Genomic DNA, 18,168 nt, shown 5'->3' on the forward strand with positions numbered 1-18,168 from the left:
GACCTTGGTGTCTTCACAGATTCTCACTCCTGTATCTCTGTGCCAGCTGTTGTGGCAGTTCTTTCTCTCTGTTTCTTAAATATGTTATCACAGAGGCATTCCTCTCCTATCACTTTACTGATAGGCTCCCCCTTGGCCAGCAGCAGGTCCCTCTTTGTAGCCAGCTGACACTGGCTCTATCAGACTTGGGAAGCTTCTAGCAGCTTCTTGAAGAAGCCACCCTACAGGTGCCCCCCCCCCCGCCACCAAAATCCGGCTGAGCCAACCCAGTACCCCCCCGCCGAAATCCGGCCAGGCCAACCCAATACAACTTTCAAAGGTTTTATCTTATAACCACAGGTTCTATAAAAAGGATAGGGTGAAGGTGGGTAGAAACCAGTCTTTCCATTTAAGAGAAAGCTGGGATTTTGAGACTTTTTTCCTTCTGAATGGAATGTAAACTGTAAAGTTTACATGGGGAAAGCAATTTTGATTCAATCTTGACAAAATTTGTTTTGTTTGACTTTGATATTTTAAAAATTTCAAAGCTTTTTGGAATATAAGCCCATCTGAAATGTGTTCCAAAGCTAGTTAAAAAAAATTAATCCCCAAAATGTATATTTTTCAAAAAGACCAGAATAGTATGTTTTGATCCATTTGAAATATTTTGCTTCTACCCAGCTTTTGTACTAAAACACAATCACGCTTAGCTTCTGCATCTGCATGAAAGTGAATTGGCATAAATATTTAAAATAAGGAAACATAAACTTTCATCTAAAATACTCTTCAGGAAAGTTCTGTGACTGATTTCAGTCACAAAACTAAAACTCTTCAGAACACTTAAGAACATAATTGCAGGACAATACAGCTGCCTTTCAGAAATGGCGATACAGTTGTGGAAAGTTTTTAAAGTGAGAGAAAGATAAACCTCTGGATGAGAATCAGGTTGGTGCTGTAGAAATTTCCTAATAGGGAAAAAAAAAGAAAGAAAAATCTGTTATGTAAACATTACACATATATATGTGTTTATAAATGTAAAAAATGTTAGGGTAAGATTTTTTAAAAATTCTTTTATTTCAGAGAAGGACAGGTCATTTAAAGTCTTGTCATTTGGGGCTACAACAGAATGATGGGAGAAGCTGAAATAATAAGCCTTATATGCAGAAAGATATGGTTGCAACTATTAGTCCTCATTTTGGAAACAGAGAAGAAACAGGATTCTTTGTAGAAACAGAAAGATGTAGTCACGGGCACGCATCACCTCACAGAAGAGCTTGAGTGCGATGGAAGGTTTGAGTGGAGATGCAAGGTTTCAGTGGATGTTATTTTAAAAGGAGCCAGATCTTTTTGTGACAGCCCCTTCTCCCGGTGCTTATTTCCACCCTTGTGCCATTTTTCCACCTTCTTGGACGTGCCAACTCCACTGTGTGTGGGCTCTGCTGTAAAATGTGTTAATAGAGTGATCTGGGTTTAAAAAAACACAGATAAAAAGCATGGGAGTCGGAAGCAATTCTTGTGGACGCTAAAGGGCGGGAAGTGTGTAAGCTGGCACCCTCACAAAGAAGTAGACTGCATAATTGCACTCTCAAAAAAAAACCCAGCTAAAAAACTAAGAGTTGTGAGAGAAGATAAAGGGGAAATTAGCCACAGCGCACCTTACAACCAGGAAAATGAGAAGAAAATGGCTAAAAGGAAAAAGCCTGCATGTACAAGGATGAATAAACACAACGCCTCCTGCCCTTTCATTCCCACCTACTCAGGGAAACAGCATTTCACACATTCTTCCTAAATAAGCGCTTTCTGAATGTGTCACTTATTTCTGCCCTAAGAGGCAAGAAAAACATGACCTTCTGCCAATTAACCAAGAATGGAGTTTGTTGCCAGCATTTCTTTCCAGACTCCTGTTTTCCACCTCCTCACCTCAGCGGGGCAGGGCCAGACCCTCCCCAGAACATCTTTCCAGAAGGTGTCAGGCCACTGCCCCACAGCCCTGCCCACTGCCCCACAGCCCTGCCCGAACAGGGCCAGCTTCTTTCGCATTGCAGAAAGTAAAGCATCAATTACGCCTTCAAAAGGCATTTAAAAAACGAGTTCAGGCGCACTGGAGGTGGGACTGGGGGCAGAGGGAGTAGCTCAGGGGGCTGAGGCAGTAGCAGAGCCCCCCTCGACTGGCTCCATCAGAGGCACTGGTGCCTGGGCTGCGTGGATCCTGAGTTCTTGTCAAAATAAACCCACTCTTTCGCCTTCTAAGGGAAGCAGCACGATTCCTTGCTCAGGTCATTTTCCCCAACTAAGGTAATTCCCATGATTTCATAACTGCTAAGTCGCTTCTTTTCTTCCCCACTCAGGCCTACTTAAAACTGGCAGGAAAGAAAGGGGAAACACTTGCTATTTTGTGCTGTTGTGGGCTTGTCTTTTTTTGGGGGAGGAAGAGGGTAAGAAAGTTGAGGATAATTTTCCACATAAGTTCACAGAATCATTTAGGTTTGAAAAGACCTTTAGGATCATTGAGTCCAGCCATTAACCCAGCACTGTCAGGTCCACCTCTAAACCATGTCCCTAAGCACCACAGCTACACATCTTTTAAATACCTCCAGGGATAGTGACTCCACCAGGCAGCCTGTTCCAATGCTTGACAACCCTTTCAGTGAAGAAATTGTTTCCTAATACCCAGTCCAAACCTCCCCTGATACAACTTGAGACCATTTCATCCTGTCCTATTGCTTGTTACATGGGAGAAGAGATTGATCCCCAGCTCCTTACAACCTCATTTCAGGTAACTAGAGAGCTGCTGCTTCTCCAGGCCAAACAACCCCAGTTCCCTCAGTCGCTCCTCATAAGATGCATCCTCTAGACCCTTTGCCACCACAGTTGCCTGTCTTTGAACATGCAAAGTTAGATATTTAATGATAAAAGCCACTCAGTCAGGCCACCTGGAAGCCTCTTTGCTGAACTGCTTGATTTCAGTATGAAAACTAAATCAATATTTAATGACTGACCCAATCTCCAAATTACAACCTGATTGCTTCAAATCCTGCCAGCCGAGAGAGGGGCCGAGGCTCATAAAAAGCTCAAAATCCGCTTTGTGTTTTAAAGCCACATTGTGGTTCCCCAGGCTGCATTAAAGTTAAGCTTAAAAACCCACCAGAACTACACAATCAACCACCCAGAAATTTTCCAGGGGTTTTTTTTTGGGTACCACCTACTGGCTATAGGGACTCCAGACCGTCAGCTTGAAAAAAAGGACAATAAACCCAACAATAAACCCGACAATAAACGTCGCCCACGTGAGATGCCGCCACTCGATGTCCATTTCCCGGCTCCGCAGGTGTGACCCTGCGCAGCGCTGGCTCCGTCCCGGTGCTAACGAGGGGCCGGCGGATTCCCCCCCACCTCAAAGTCCCGGGGCCCTTCCCTTCCCCCTGGCTCCCCCTGGTGGCCTCGGCCCGTCCGAGGGATGGCCGCCGCCTCACCCGGTGGCAGAAGGGCCGGTTCAGAGCGAAGCACCAGGGAAATAAAGAAAGGAAGATAAAGACGTGGGTCGCCTACGTTTTGGCCGTGGTCAGCTGCGCGGGCAGTTTGATGGTGCCGGAGAACAGTTCTCGGTCGTAAACATCTCGGCTCCTGGATCTGAATGAGATCTGCACTCTGGTGCCAAACGAGTAGGTTACACGCTGTTTCCCCTTCAGTGGAGAAATTCCTCTTGTATGTGGTGGGTCAGCTAGGAACCCAGTAGTGCTTTCATGAGCTTTCACCACCATATGCAATAACATACTTCAAACTTACATATTTTTATAGCAGATCCACTACACTCCCCAGCAAAGTAGTACTACTATTTCAGAAAGCATAGAGGAACACACATGCTTTTCAGCAAGTACACCTCCAGACATCCCCTGCTTCGGCAGGTGAACTAGATGTATTAATGACGGGTAAAAAAACCACACATAAATGCACTTCTGTAAATAGATCTTGAACAATATCCCAAATCAGCAGTCGTAACAGTTTTAGATAGTGAATTTCACACCAAATTACTCCATGTCAGTCCTTTCATATTTCTGTAAATGGTTACAAATTTGAGGAGGATGCTTTAGTATACAGTAACTGTGCTGAAATTAGGCATGGTGAGGGATCACAGCACCTGCAGAATCTGTTGGACTAAGCATCAGATCCAAGTCTTCTGAAAGATCATTTAATATGCCAAGACTAGAGGAGTAAACGTCGAACAAATGGGTAACAAATGCCAAATTCTGCTGGTTAAGTTGGTCTGCTAATGGCACACTAGTGCTGTCATGGCAAGCCAAGACATAGCAGCCAGAGAAATATACACAGAAATGCCAGGGTTGGCAGTGACAGCTGGACGATACATGTACTGTATTTGCTTTAGGGACATGGACTCTACTTTCCAGCCTAGTAATCAAGTGAAGCAGAAAGGCAACAAGTAGATGAGCCTGCACCTTGAAATCTGGCAAGGAAAAAACTTTTAAAATAATCCAATAAAACCTTTCCCTTGACATCTACTGCAGAGACAAGATACTTTTCTTTACATTGTTTTTGACAGACTCTACAGTGGTACCATATTGTGAGTAATAACAAAGGCAAAGCATTCCTTATTAATAAATGGCAACTATTCACTGCAAGTAACTGGCCCTGAGCGACACACAGTTTAACATTATATCTCTTGCTATTTCACAAATATAACTAGATGTAGCCGGGATTTTTTTTCCTTTTAAATTAAGAAGTGCCAATTCTTTGGAATTCTTAGGATAGTACCAACTTTGGTAAAAGCTAAGAGGCTGGAACTTTAGCCAAAGTAAGTTTTTAGAGCACGAACTAGCATGTAGCACCAACACAACACCTCGACAACAAATTTAAATCCCCAATCCCTGCTTTGCTGTTCTACTCCCATTGTAAACATCCTCAACAGTGAGCTGCAGGCTCACAGAACGACCACAGAATAATAAGCCTGCTTATCAGGCCACTGTCTGATATAGAGAACTCATGCTTTGAGTTCTGAAAGCACTGGGACTAAGAGCCTGCTCTAAGTTCTAGACACGTGTGCCCTTTTTTTTTTTCCCCTAACGTTTCACAGTTATTTCCTCAGAAAGGGAATGAGATAGTTTAACCGAGAAACTGATTTCCCACGTAACTCTAATTCCCATGTTTTGTTGAGATGTATTTGAAACTGGTACCTGAATAATGAGGGACAGCGTTTATGTAAAAAGTTTATAGGAAGAAGAAGATGAGACCTTCCCATTTAAGATTAATCAAAGACATTATTTACCACACAAGTCATAACAGTGTAAGATAGCCAAGCAGTAACAGCACGCACTCCCTAACCTTTGGAAAACTTGTCAAAACTTTCTTCAAGTGTGTGTGTGTAAAGAGACACAAAGACAAATTATAGAAAAAGGTACCCATTTATTCAAGGTATGACAAGGATATTTACAGTATTCATTTGCTCAGAACAAGATCCATCCTCACAATTTTTAAAGCAGCAATTATAAATTACATTTAAAAGGGAAAATCCTCCAAGCATGTTTCTGTTAGAGATATTTTTACAGCAACAGAAACACTTTAAGGCTAAGTCGTTTTTGGCCTTTGCTGCCACCCACATTTATCCTGGCAAAACTGTCTCAAAGACAACGTTACCTTGAGGGATAAAGACTATGCTAAATTCAACATACAATTTTGTTCCCTCAGACGCTTTTCACAACAGTTCACATCTAACAGAAATTGACTTTTGATTGAAAAACAATTAATTAAATAGAAGCAAGATGAACTGCCGATATCCTGGCATTGCAGAGGGCTAAAAGATCAGATGCAGCAACACATTCATCACCTCTGAAAGACACCATCAGCTTTCTTGTTGATGGAGGTACTTCAGCTTAGCAAGCAATTTGCTTTAGGTCAGAGCTCCACAGTCACATGGTGCAATCCACCTTTCCCTTCACATTAATTTTCAAAAGACAAGAACAAAAATCTTCAGGTAGTAGACTCCTAACGTAAATAATGGAACACTGTTCTGCTTTAAACAGCACTTGATTCCCACAGGACAGACTAGTGCTCCACCAAAGCGAACAAGATGAGTTTGCTAAACTGCTGTAGTGTTATTCTCTAGTCATTTTAACACACAACAGATTTACGGGAGCAGTTAAAATTGGTTTATCTCTTGAGGTAGAAGCCACAAGTCATATTTAGTCCCATTTGTAAACTATAACACATCATCAGGCAAATATAGCCATTTGTCATTTATAAAATAAACCCAGTGATTTTACAGATGCTATTAATTGTAAATACAATGGCTTTTTTCTTTTACTGAATCATTTTGTGCCTGTTTAAGAAAGCAAATTAAACATTTGGAATAGTAGAGCGTGGCTACTTCTACAGTTGCAATGAAAATATGTCTTATACAGATAAGCATCATAGCAACATGATGGTACATGTGTTGGGACATGAGCATTCCTCTTAACTTAAAAGTTATTTCGGAAAATACCAATTTTAACTGCGTAATAAAGAAAACAAAAACCCCAGTTACTATACCTTTAAGACTACATAGCTACTTGAAATACTACCATTGCGTTTTGGTAATTTTTTTTTAGGATTACATTTAAGGGAAAAGAAAGTTAAATACAACAGAAACCCCTAAAGCCTGCACAAATACAACTTCATGATGATGTTTTGTTAGGTGAGGACACTACATAACTACATCTATTGAAACTGCACATTCAACATTCCAATAGAAGCAGAAATGTGACCCTTGCATTAGTAAAGGATATTTACTCCAGGTTAGCTGAGAATCTCTGTAAAAGCAAAGTTGTTGCCAGGACTGATAGAAGTCTTAAGTTATTTGAAGATAACTCAAGCAACAAGTTACGAAACATATGGAGATTGGCACTTGATCTTTAGTTAGCCCCATTAGCTGACTTTTCTCCCCAGAGACTCACATACACAGAACTTAAAGTTTTTGTTTTACTACTGTAAAAAATAAAAGTCAATTTGTAGTTCCAGAATAAACAAAGAAACCTTAGCTTCAAACTATTTAAAAACAAAGGTTCAAATTTTGATAAGATACATTTCACAACATTCACATCAGCACCTTAACCAAATGCCTTTTTTTTTTTTTTAACTTAGCAAATTTCACAGGGTTTTTATGTTAGTGACAAGAGGCTACATTCTCATCTGGATGTAGGTGTAACATGACTCAAGGAGAACAAACTGGAGGGAGTGCAAGTCAGTTTGCAGAGTCCCCTGTTGAGGTCTACGTGTTCAGAACCAACATTTAAGACTGAAGTTATTAAAGATTGACCTTTTGCATATTCCGAAACGAAAGGCAAATACAATCAACTTACATTTGGCTTTGAAACATTAAGATAACAATGTTTTATTTCAGCCACATATTTACAAAAATGTTTACAACAGAATCATATAGGGTTTCCTTTATTTTTTGCTGTCATTATACATGTAAAGATGAATAGTCATCTTAATCTTCATGCAAAGATGCATCTCTTGTTACACAAGAAGTTTTCTGTTTGTTTTTTTTGCACTCTGAGGATAGAAAGCAGAGGGTTGGACAAGTTTGGGTCACGCTTAAAAACATAGGCCTGTTTGCTCTACTGCACCTTCAAAATAAAGAGGTGAAGTACAGGCACCTTTAATTCCACAAGGGTTCACTGCCTCTAGCGTGTTTTCCAAAACCAACAAAAATAGTCTTGAACAGTTGTAACATGGGTTGTTCCATGACTTTCACCTCTTCAGTTTTCTTCCTGAACTCTGGAGTTACTTTCCTAGAAGCATGCTTGCTGAGCTTCTTTTCTAATGTATATTGTTGATTATACATTTTAAATTAAACTGTTATGTAAAGAATGTAACAAGCTTTTCCTTTGTACACAACTTAATCTTTGTGCTGAGTATTCTTCAAAAGGATTTTATAAATAATACAGTAAGTTCAGAATCAGTCTTCTCCCCTTTTGTCATTATACCATGTTGTTGCTTTCTCCAACTTTATCTACGAGCTGTAGAAAAAGGAGATAAAAAGGTTTTAAGCTGCATGACATTTATGCACAGTGTTACTCTCAAATATTATATGCCACTTGCACAGTTAGTATGCGACTGAAAATGCGAGTCAAATAGTACTCACCAAAGTCTCATGATTTAAGTTTGTGAAAATAAAAAAAAATCTTACATCGCAATCGTATTTCTGCATGACATGTTTTTCTCATATAGACATTAACAGTGCAACATGAAGATGCAACAGAATGAAAAAGGAAATAGAAGAATGCAGATAACATTGCTAGCTTAATGATTAAAACAAAACAATACAGTATCAGCCACACATGCATTAGTAGACCAAGTAGATATTTCAACTGACCATTACTGTGGATTCTCTTCTGAGCCTACGTAGGCTTTGAATAAAACATTAACAATTATCTTTTAAAAATAAGATTTAACCCCATTATGATCAAATTAAATATGACTAAGTAAGATCAATTGACAAATGAAACATTCAATTGATCGTGAATTATGAGCCAGAACTTGGCCTAACTGTAAGATCAGAACAGATGATCTTGAGCACTAATTTTTAAAAAACAGCCTGTATGCATCTAAGTTGTATCCCCTGCTAATTTTTTTAGCAGTAGCTATTAAAACTGTTGCTTTTAAAACTAGGATTAAAAATACTTGTGTTAAAATACATTCAGAAATTAGCACAGTAAAAGTAGTTGACTGAAACACCCTAGATCACCATTGTTCTGGCACCTGTTAATTGTCTTCAAATCCCTGGCTATTTGTTTGAAAAATAATAGAAAACTGCATTTGAAAAAATACACGAGTCTTAGCAAGACGTAGTCTCATGCAGCAGACCGTAATAAACATATCTGATGAATGATTTCGCATCATGAGGCTTTCTGGATTTCCCATTCAAGCTGTGACGTAACACACAACTAAACTGTTTGCTTTTAAAGACCACTTTCTGTAAACATATCCAAATACTACACAAAGAAGAACAGTGTCTTCCTCATCATGAAGCCAGGAGAAGAGGCTTCGAACAATGGCCAAATCACAATCCAGGGCCCTTTCCACTTCGCAATGTATAAGTGGAGGCGGCTTCCGCAAAGGTGTCCCTTTGCTCCTTTTATACCTAGGAATCTCTCACTGGGAATGAAGGCGATCTGTATGGTGCAAGAACTAAACAGGAACACACTCAAAGTCACTGCTCTGAAGTTAAATTTGCTTTTGCTAATGCATTTCTGCTACTGCTGTAACAACGAAATAAAAAACAGTACAAGCTTCATATTTTGCATGAAGTACCAAACACTTACCGAGCTTATACCAGGTAAATTCAAGAGATATCCAAGAACTGGAACTCTTCTAATAAAGCCAACCACCACAGGAAAGAACCCTCTTTATGTAAGATATCAGAAGATTGTATTAGATTATTATAATAAACTTATTGCCATAAAATGAAGATACAGAAGCGTTTTTAAACATGAAACCTTGTAGCTTGCTAGCAGCACATTAATTTTACTGAACACATAAACATACATTTATCAGAGAAAGCAGAAAACCACCTTATTTTTAAATGGACTTAATTTTCTTCGTGGCTGGCGACCCTCAGTCAACTCTTCAAAAACCAATCAAGAAAGAATATCCAACTTAAGCAACAAAACTGATGCTCCCAACTGATTTCTCAAAATTACCATACATTTCTTAGGATAATTTCTTGTTACATGATACGAAATACCCAATGTAAACCAGCCAAAGTCAATTCCAGGTAATCCTCTTTGAAACCATGTATGGCACTCTTTAATTGAAGAAAATGAAGCATGACAGAGTGGTGTATTCACTTATTTCACAAAGTTACGTGAAGTCAGATATTTCAACCACGAGCCAGGGGATGTTGCCTAGCACAGCTTTTATGGTGCAGCCCCCTGCACTGCCCACTTCATCTCTGCATCAGGAAATAAATTTTCTGTGGAAGTATCTCTGTTTGCAGTCAACTGCAGCAATTCAGCTAACAGTGAAATTCCAAGTTACATCTCGTTGAGGTATATATTCTCCTGCGCAGAGGAAGAATTAACCTGCAATGAGACCTCAGCCACAGTGAAACACTGAAGTTTCACAACACATTATCCTGTTCACTACACTGCTAAGAACTATTTTCTGGGTAATATTGATACCACCAAATTTTTCCTGGAGATTTTCTTTTTTTTAAGACCAGATCATTTCAGTGGTCTGGTAAAGATGAGAAGAGGAAGACATTCTAGAGTTAAATGAGAGTAAAACAATAATTGTGTCTCTCACTTCAGTCAGATGCATCTTAAAAAAAAAAAAAAAAAAAAAGAAGGAGGAAATCTTTGCAATCCTGTCATTTAAGTGTTCTTGGTCACCAGTATCTAATCATTGCTTTGTGGGCATCCGGGACTCTGCAATTGCTGTTACAAAGCTCACGTAAGGTGACTGTGTAAAGGTAATAAAGATACACAACACAACAACCTACAGGTAAAAATTCTAGAGGGATGTGAATACCTAGTGGAACTGCTTCAGTGGCCTAAAAAAAAAAAATAAAAAAAATCAAAAGACCAAAAAAAGTATAATACAGTAGTTTACATTTGCATTCTCTCAGTCTGAGTTGAAGTTACTAAAACTGCTAAATTGCTCTTGACAACTAGAGAGGTTTTCCACATAAAAGTCGTAGTAATCCACATGACTAGGACCATTAGGATACACAGAAATGCCTGTTCTCATAACATACTGCCCTAACAAATCCAAAGGAGCATAAATTGGTCTGGTATTCTTGGGCTTAAGAAAATTATGCACTTCAGAGACCACTGACAACCAGGGAAGGTTTCTGTTATGCAAACAAACAGAGGGATTATGAGGAATTGTATAATATGATGCTAGAGGGAAGGCTCTATTTTTAACTTGTTCAGGAGGGAATCGCCTATCTCTTGTTGATACTCTTCTAGCAAGGGAAGAGTTCTAATGACCTGAGGATAACCACCAACCTATGATCACTTCAGCATTATTTTACCCTGCTAACCCCTGGCCAGCACCAACAGGTAATCCTTAACTATCCTTGCTTAGAAATAATAATTTATAATGTGTTCAAGAACTTTTAAAAAGAAGCATGTCTGGTTGGAAACACACAGTACTTTCTTTGTACGGCCTGATTAAACCCAAGTGCTTCATGCAAGAAGTGACAATGTATTCAGTGAAATACCATGATTTCCAAAACACTTGCAGTGATAAGAGTTCAGAGCAACAGAGCAGAACAATAAGAACCCTATATTTAAAGGGCAAAATTAATTTTTAGAAATCTGTCTTCAGTAGGACCCAAGCGAAGATTTTTTTTTAAAAAAACTTAAACATTTTATCTAAATTAATTACAAGATTAACATATAATTTTCCTGAGCAGAAAGAAAAAGAGCATCATGAGAATAGTGGTTTGATTTTGATTAGTAGGAACAGTATTATTTAGGCCAGTAGCTGAAGATTTCAAAAATATTTTATGGGTCTGTTATTAGATTAATAAGTACTAATGAAACAATATAAACTGAAGTCCAAGAAGAACTAAAAATCTCCCTTCTTATCTATTAGCATGTTTTGTATTTTGTTCTATAGTTAAGTACGGAACTTCAGCATTGAAAATAAAGGACAAAATATAGGTATATGCAGGTTGTAACAAGCCAATTCCTTTCACAACTACGTTCATGAAGAAGTTAAATGCCATATTGTGAAGGTTACACATACCAAGATTGCTGTGAAAAAACAGAACAAATTTCCATTTTCCTTAACTCGAGGTAAAAGCTAACCAAAAATCAGCAGTTCTGACTATACTAGGGCAGAGGGTAACGAAACATGACAGAAAGCATCTTTTCACTGGGCTAGCATAGTAACCAAATGGTAAGGTTACAAGTGTAGGATGTTTGAAATCAAGTATTTTGCCTCATCTGTTAAAGTATAAACTCCCCACTAAAAAAATACAAATTATCTAAGTTGACTTTTTTAATGAGGAAATTTTTAAAAACTGCACCACTAACAATTTGGGCTCCTAGATATTCTGAAGCTTTACAATTCTTTGGTTAGACATAAAAGACACTAAAAAAAGTCATATGCAAACAGTAGTGAATTTGAGTCTTGAAAAAATACCACCTTTCCACCTCTTGCAAATGTAAATCAACAACTTTATATAAAATCTATCAATAGCAAACATTTAAAGGATGCCACTTTGTCAGCTGTAATGCAGCAAAACTAAATGAATGGATTTACTCCTAGACATGTCAATAGAGAAAGGTATTTTAAAACAAGTCTTACCTGAATAATAGGAAGAACCCATAAATTTCAAGGATCATTCCTATTAAAGGCCAACCAATGAGAACTATGAGCACACCACCCAGGAAAAAGCCCGTTGCTTTCATTTTGTGTTTTTGAAAGAAGAATCTAAATGTTCTTTCTAAACCGATAACAAAAGACAAGCCAGCCACAAATAAAACCTAGAAAATACAAAAATCAAACAAAAACATCCAAGTTTAGGTTGTAAACATATACTCTCTACAAAATTAGATTCCATGTCTTGCACAACTTTAATACCAGAACTGGTGAGAAGGAATTTACCAGTGATTTTCTTTCCTGAAGTCCATCTTAAAGCATTTGTAGCTAGCATTCAAAACTCTTCTCCCAATTGCTTAAAAACTACACTCTACTTTTGTGGAATCTGACAAACACAATCATGTCAAAAGACCTGGAGACCTGGTGACAACTGTAACATCCATCCTGTAACGTAAGTACAATCATTATCCACATGCAGTGTTGCGTCTTGGTTCCACTGACACCAAAGGTTCCTAAAGAACTGACAACAGCCATGTTAAAAAAGCACCTCTGTTCTATTCCATGGATGTCTTTAATGGCTTGTACTGATCTACTGAAAAGTGTAAAGCCAAAAAAAGGAAAGCACTCAAAGAACATCCTTTTTTTTTTTTTTTTTAAACTGTGTATAGTCTCTTTACTGTTTACTAGATCCAGTATAAACAGCATCACACTAGTCCTGACTATTTAAGAATTACTTGTAATGTCTTTTAGCAACAGAACTTTTAATTATTTCAGCTTGTGAGCATACGTCTGGGCAACATTTTTGCTGAGAAGGGGACAGTATCTCAAATGTCATTTATAATCTTGAGTGAAATCTAACTTTTTTAATGTTATTTATTAAACCATTTAGCACCCTTTCCCCTTTCTGATACAACTTTGTTTTAAAAAAAACTTTTCTGTATCACAGTAACTTCTGTTGCATTATCTTTAGTTACCACATAGCCTGTTATTGTCTCTTCCTACCTATATAATTTGATCTCTTATTTCCATCTTACATGAGGAAAAGAAAAAATAAGCATTATTTTTTACTCTTCCACTACACACTTTAAAAACGGTTCAGAACAAAGCTTCACCTAATGTACCCAAATAGAAATACATGTTTTCATATTTCCATTCAGTGAATCTCAGTATTTGGCTCTGCTGCCACAGAACAAAACCGATCAGTTTTGACCACAGATTTTCAGGCATCAGCAAAAGAGGATGCGAACCTCTACCAGGCTGTGCTCTTGGCTGGCTGGCTGGCAAATCTAAGAACAGCAGAGGCACAGAGATTATCACATTCAGAAAACACCCCATAATTTTATATTTGCTCTAGAGTGGGACTTTTGTGTACCAGAACTGGGATTTATTTTCTATGCTGCTTTAAGTACACACTTTGATTTGGTAAAAAATTAAGGCACTCTCTACTATGAAGGGCTACTGGCTCTTCTAAATCCAGATTATCACCAATTAATACGTCTGTCCTCATAAAGCACAGCAAAGCTACATTTGCTAGCATGTACAGAACACTTCACTATTCTTATCCAAATATGTACTTAAATTTGATGGTTATCTTACAAGATCACAAGAAAGTGTTAGTAATTACAGCCAATCTAAAAATTGTATTTACAGAAGCCTAACAGCTGTGGAACAAGCTGCTTCTTGTCTGACCAACATACTATAGGCCTGACCTGGAGGTACGATATTTAGATTCACATGAGTTGTTCTAACTTTAATCAGAAAAAAATATTCACTCATATCACTGAGCATAACTCTTTATTCTAAATTGCCACAGTACTTTTTGTGATCCAGTTTCAAAATGATAACATATTGTTCTATTTTTAGCTTATTTTTAATACATCATATACTTAATTCTAAGCAGTGCAGAACATAAGACTAAACAGGAAACACTTACATTTCCAATAGCCAAAAGAGCTTTGTCGAAGAAGAGTATCATTCCAAAGAAAAGGAAAAACACTCCAAAGCCCGTTAGTCCCATTCCAATCTCTGAGAAGAAATAAATTTAGGCATGTAACAAAACATGGTATCAGGAGAAACTTAGGCATAAAAATGGTGAGAAACATATAATGTCCAACATACAGATGTCTGAAACGTATAGAAAAACTCAGCCTATTTTACGATCACAAAAAAAATCTTCCTGAGTGTACAAACATATTAAGTCTTGCAGACACCAATTACTTCAATAACAGCTATGTCCAACCTATAGATGTCTGAAACTTATAGAAAAACTCAGCCTATTTTACGATCACCACAAAAAAAATCTTCCTGAGTGTACAAACATATTAAGTCTTGCAGACACCAATTACTTCAATAACAGCTGCTTACCAAAGAAGTACATATTTGGAACTATATACTGACATTGAATGCAACAAAAAAAGCACGCATGCAGATATATGTATAGCAAAGACATCCCTTTTGTTTTATGGCTAGTATGGAGAAAAGGATTGCTTTGTGAACAGATAGTCAAACTTAGTTTTCCAGTTGCAACTCTTATCTTGTTATGTTTACCGCAGTCACCTAAGTAGCCTGGTCCATTCTATCCTCCTGAGGCTTCATGGTCCAGCTCCCATAACCTTGCAGAGCAGTCTCACTTCCCCAACTTCTAGACTGAATGCAATTCAGATTAATGCTGTATGATCCTTTTAAGTTACACAGGCACTGGCAACTCCTAAGCACTAGCTTGGGTCTCCAGTCAGCAGCCAGTTTTCACAGAACTAGCAGGTACCGAACACCTCTGAATTCCACCTGTCTCTAAAGGTTGCTCAGGAAATACTGGGAAGGCAAGAGTAAGACAGAAGGTTTGTCTGAGAAACTGGGCTAGAAATGTCAAGCTATGATTAAAGATACCATCTGACAATCGCCTTTAAGGTATCTTGAAAACTATACTTAGAAATATCTCCCACTGTTATAATTAAACCTCTAAGGCCTTCCTTTGACTCTCACACAGATCGAATGGAAGAGAAGTAACAGGAACTGCAGCAACATGGTGGCAAAAATATTTGCCTTTATCTGTGTACTCACCCTTACATTATTTCTATCCCTGTCACCGATGAACTTAAGAAACTTAGAGGATACATAAAAACAGCTAGCAAAACCAGCTGCAATATTATAGACAGGCTGGCAGCCCATGTTGGGTATTTTTTTTCCCCAAGGTCCCAGTAATTTGATATAGTCCACCATGAAACAAAAAAAACACGACCCACACGATCACACTCTTCACTGCTACTGTTAGCCAGCAGAAAGTTCACTTTTGCTTGAAGACCTCAGCAGTAAAGGAGTATCATTCTGCCTATTTCAAAATTTCCACTTAGTTATTGAAAAAAACCAGTTAAAAACAGTTTAGTGCAAAGAGATTTTTTAGAGCAACATTCAACCTTCCTAACTTCTGTAAGGGCTCATCTTTCAGCAAGGTTGCAGACCACACGGTGTTAAATTAGTTCTGCAGTATCTCCTGCCACCTCAAACTTTTGCAATTAGCATTGTAACCACCCAGAACTAAAACTAAGTAACCTGCTACAACTGTTTTACTGCAGACATTCTCAATACCTGTTTACAATGAAAAATGGAATTGCAAACCACTTTTTTCAATGAATCTGCTGACTAAAGGCAATGCAACAATTGCATCTGCCCTTTTCTCTAGTACTCTTTACTTTAGAAGAGCAGAAACAATCTGTATTCTGGAAGGAAAACACTTGGAGGCAGGACTCCAAAGGAATTACCAGCTGCCAACAAGATAAATATGCAGTCATGGACAGCAAGCATTCATTCCTCCAGCAGATACAAAGTATGGATCTAGCAAGAAGGCAGAGGCCAACTCCCAGCAGCTGCTGCAACTACTTCCCTGACACTCCTCCTGTATTCCCTTGAAATATGTTTGTAATCACTCACTCCTACAACAGATTCAGATTCACTTCAGAAGGCTGACAGATTTTTTGGTTAGCAGAGGGGAAAAGCAAGGAAAAAAAAAACAACAAACCCAATAAAGGTGCACTATCCTCAGCATCCCAATCTACTGCTGGAAAAACAGATGAGTAAGAGAGGACTATTACTCTCTGTTGCAAATATCTCAGTAGAAGATATTACTGACTTTAGTCACGTGAGAATTTGGAAATATGTTTGACTAGCATTCTTAGGAAAATAAAACAAACTAAAAACCAAAAACCACACTGACATTTTGTACGTAATCTTTGCAACAATGAACTAGGAACTTTTACAGAGGGTGTGAACTATTTTAAAATGCTTTCTCCTGCAGCAGGAGAGCCTTCCCATGTTACTCAAATACATTTCAATACCTAGAAATGCAGAAACACACTCTAACCATGTGGCAAAGTTAAGATTTATTGTGAGGAGGAAGCAATGCTGTTTCAATGTTTCTGCAGAAATCCCACAAGCTGTGCAAGAGGATCAAAACAGCACTGGATCAAAACAGCTTAGTAAATATTAAGACTTAAAATTCAGATGTACTGCTTGTGAAAATTCAGGGAAGACAATACACATCCTCTATCTTTTGTATTCAAAACAACAAGGGAATCGTGCATTATAGGCTCCAAGAAAACAAAAATTAATTCAGTTTATAGGTTATGAAAAGTTTCCAGTTATAATAATTATTATTATTTTGCTACTAGTGTTTTTTAGTATTGAAAAAAATAATTTGTCTGGGAAAAAATAAGTGCATTGTTTTGCAATTACTAGTGATTTATAACTTCGCTAAATGAAACATTTAAAAAACGTTCTAGACTACAGTTACAAATTTAACATTACAAATATCAACTAACGTAGTGCTCTTCTCCAGGTATTTATCTTGCTACTTCACCAGTGACTCTATGGCAAATTCCATATTTTTCAAGATGGCAGTAAGTGTAAAGAAAAAATCTCATGAAATAACTTCAGAATTTCAGAAAATCTGTGGAAAAAAACCCCCTGAACTGCACTGTATTTTACTTATTACACCTGGCTCTAAAAATTAAAACCAACAGAGTCTGCACTGGAGTTAGCTGAAGGTACCAAATAAGGAACTAAGAAAAGAAAAAGCAGTGAAGAGTTCTCCTTCTTTTGAAGAGATTTTTTTTTTTTTCCCCAATGAATGCTCTGAACGGGAAGATAGGGGAATGGGTAAAAGCAAAACCCACAAGGATTTAAATAATCAGAAATCTAAAAATTACCCTGAGTTAGTACCTATCCTGGTAACAGAGCACAAGCACCTGAATTTATCAAGAAAACATTGACCTTGAATGTTGCTACACTGCTCTTCTGCCTGTCTTCATCCCTGGCCTTGACCAACTCTCCACCACCTCTGTTTCCAGCATCCCACTAAGAAGTTAAATTTATGTTTTTAAACTTTTTTTCCTACATCTTTGACACCTACTCCTTCATAACTGACACTGCGATGCTTATCCAGCAAACTCATTGCCTTTCATGGCAGCCATGCTACAAATGCATTATATGCAAGAGGTTAATTTAAATCAAAGACCTCATATTTTCCTTCATCTTGCAGTTAAAACTCTTATGAAACCCTTTCATTTCATGTCTTTATATTTCCTTTTCAGCACCTTCATTTCAAAATATTTCTGTTCAGTGAAAACAAGTTTAGAGTCCCAAGCAAGTAATTCCTTTTCCATTTCTGACTGAATGCCTGGTCCTCACTTTAAAACCCCGTCAGTGTCAGCTGCAAGCACTCAGTGTAATAACAGCAGGTTAAGAGAAACACAGTAAAGCCACTAACATATATTTAAGTGATTCCAAACCACTCCCGCTCGCACAGAAGCATCCTACAAGGCTTTAGCTAATTGTTACTTTTATTTATTGTTGAGCTTTCATTCATTC

The 18,168-nt window shown here is 38.0% G+C and overlaps 1 protein-coding gene across 1 annotated transcript; it reads right to left on the reverse strand.

Annotated features, from left to right (window-relative positions):
• Positions 1-6,937: 6,937 nt before the first annotated feature.
• On the reverse strand, positions 6,938-14,330 carry GOLT1B (golgi transport 1B). Its single transcript, XM_009867095.1, has 4 exons — positions 14,240-14,330; positions 12,292-12,470; positions 9,297-9,378; positions 6,938-7,991 (listed from the first exon to the last, which is right to left on the reverse strand). The coding sequence occupies exons 1-4, from the start codon at positions 14,321-14,323 to the stop codon at positions 7,953-7,955; spliced, it is 384 nt and encodes a 127-aa protein (XP_009865397.1). The 5' UTR covers positions 14,324-14,330; the 3' UTR covers positions 6,938-7,952.
• Positions 14,331-18,168: the final 3,838 nt, after the last annotated feature.

This window comes from Apaloderma vittatum, unplaced genomic scaffold, assembly GCF_000703405.1.
Source record: "Apaloderma vittatum isolate BGI_N311 unplaced genomic scaffold, ASM70340v1 scaffold13503, whole genome shotgun sequence".
Classification (NCBI taxonomy): domain Eukaryota; kingdom Metazoa; phylum Chordata; class Aves; order Trogoniformes; family Trogonidae; genus Apaloderma; species Apaloderma vittatum.

Bases quoted from the DNA above. Each gene is read 5' to 3' on its own strand.
- GOLT1B (XM_009867095.1), bottom strand. From the start codon at position 14,323: ATGGGACTAACGGGCTTTGGAGTGTTTTTCCTTTTCTTTGGAATGATA. The intron at 12,471-14,239 runs GTAAGTGTTTCC...TGTATTTTCTAG, and splicing joins CTCTTTTGGCTATTGGAAAT to GTTTTATTTGTGGCTGGCTT. The intron at 9,379-12,291 runs GTAAGACTTGTT...TCTTACATAAAG, and splicing joins GGGTTCTTCCTATTATTCAG to AGGGTTCTTTCCTGTGGTGG.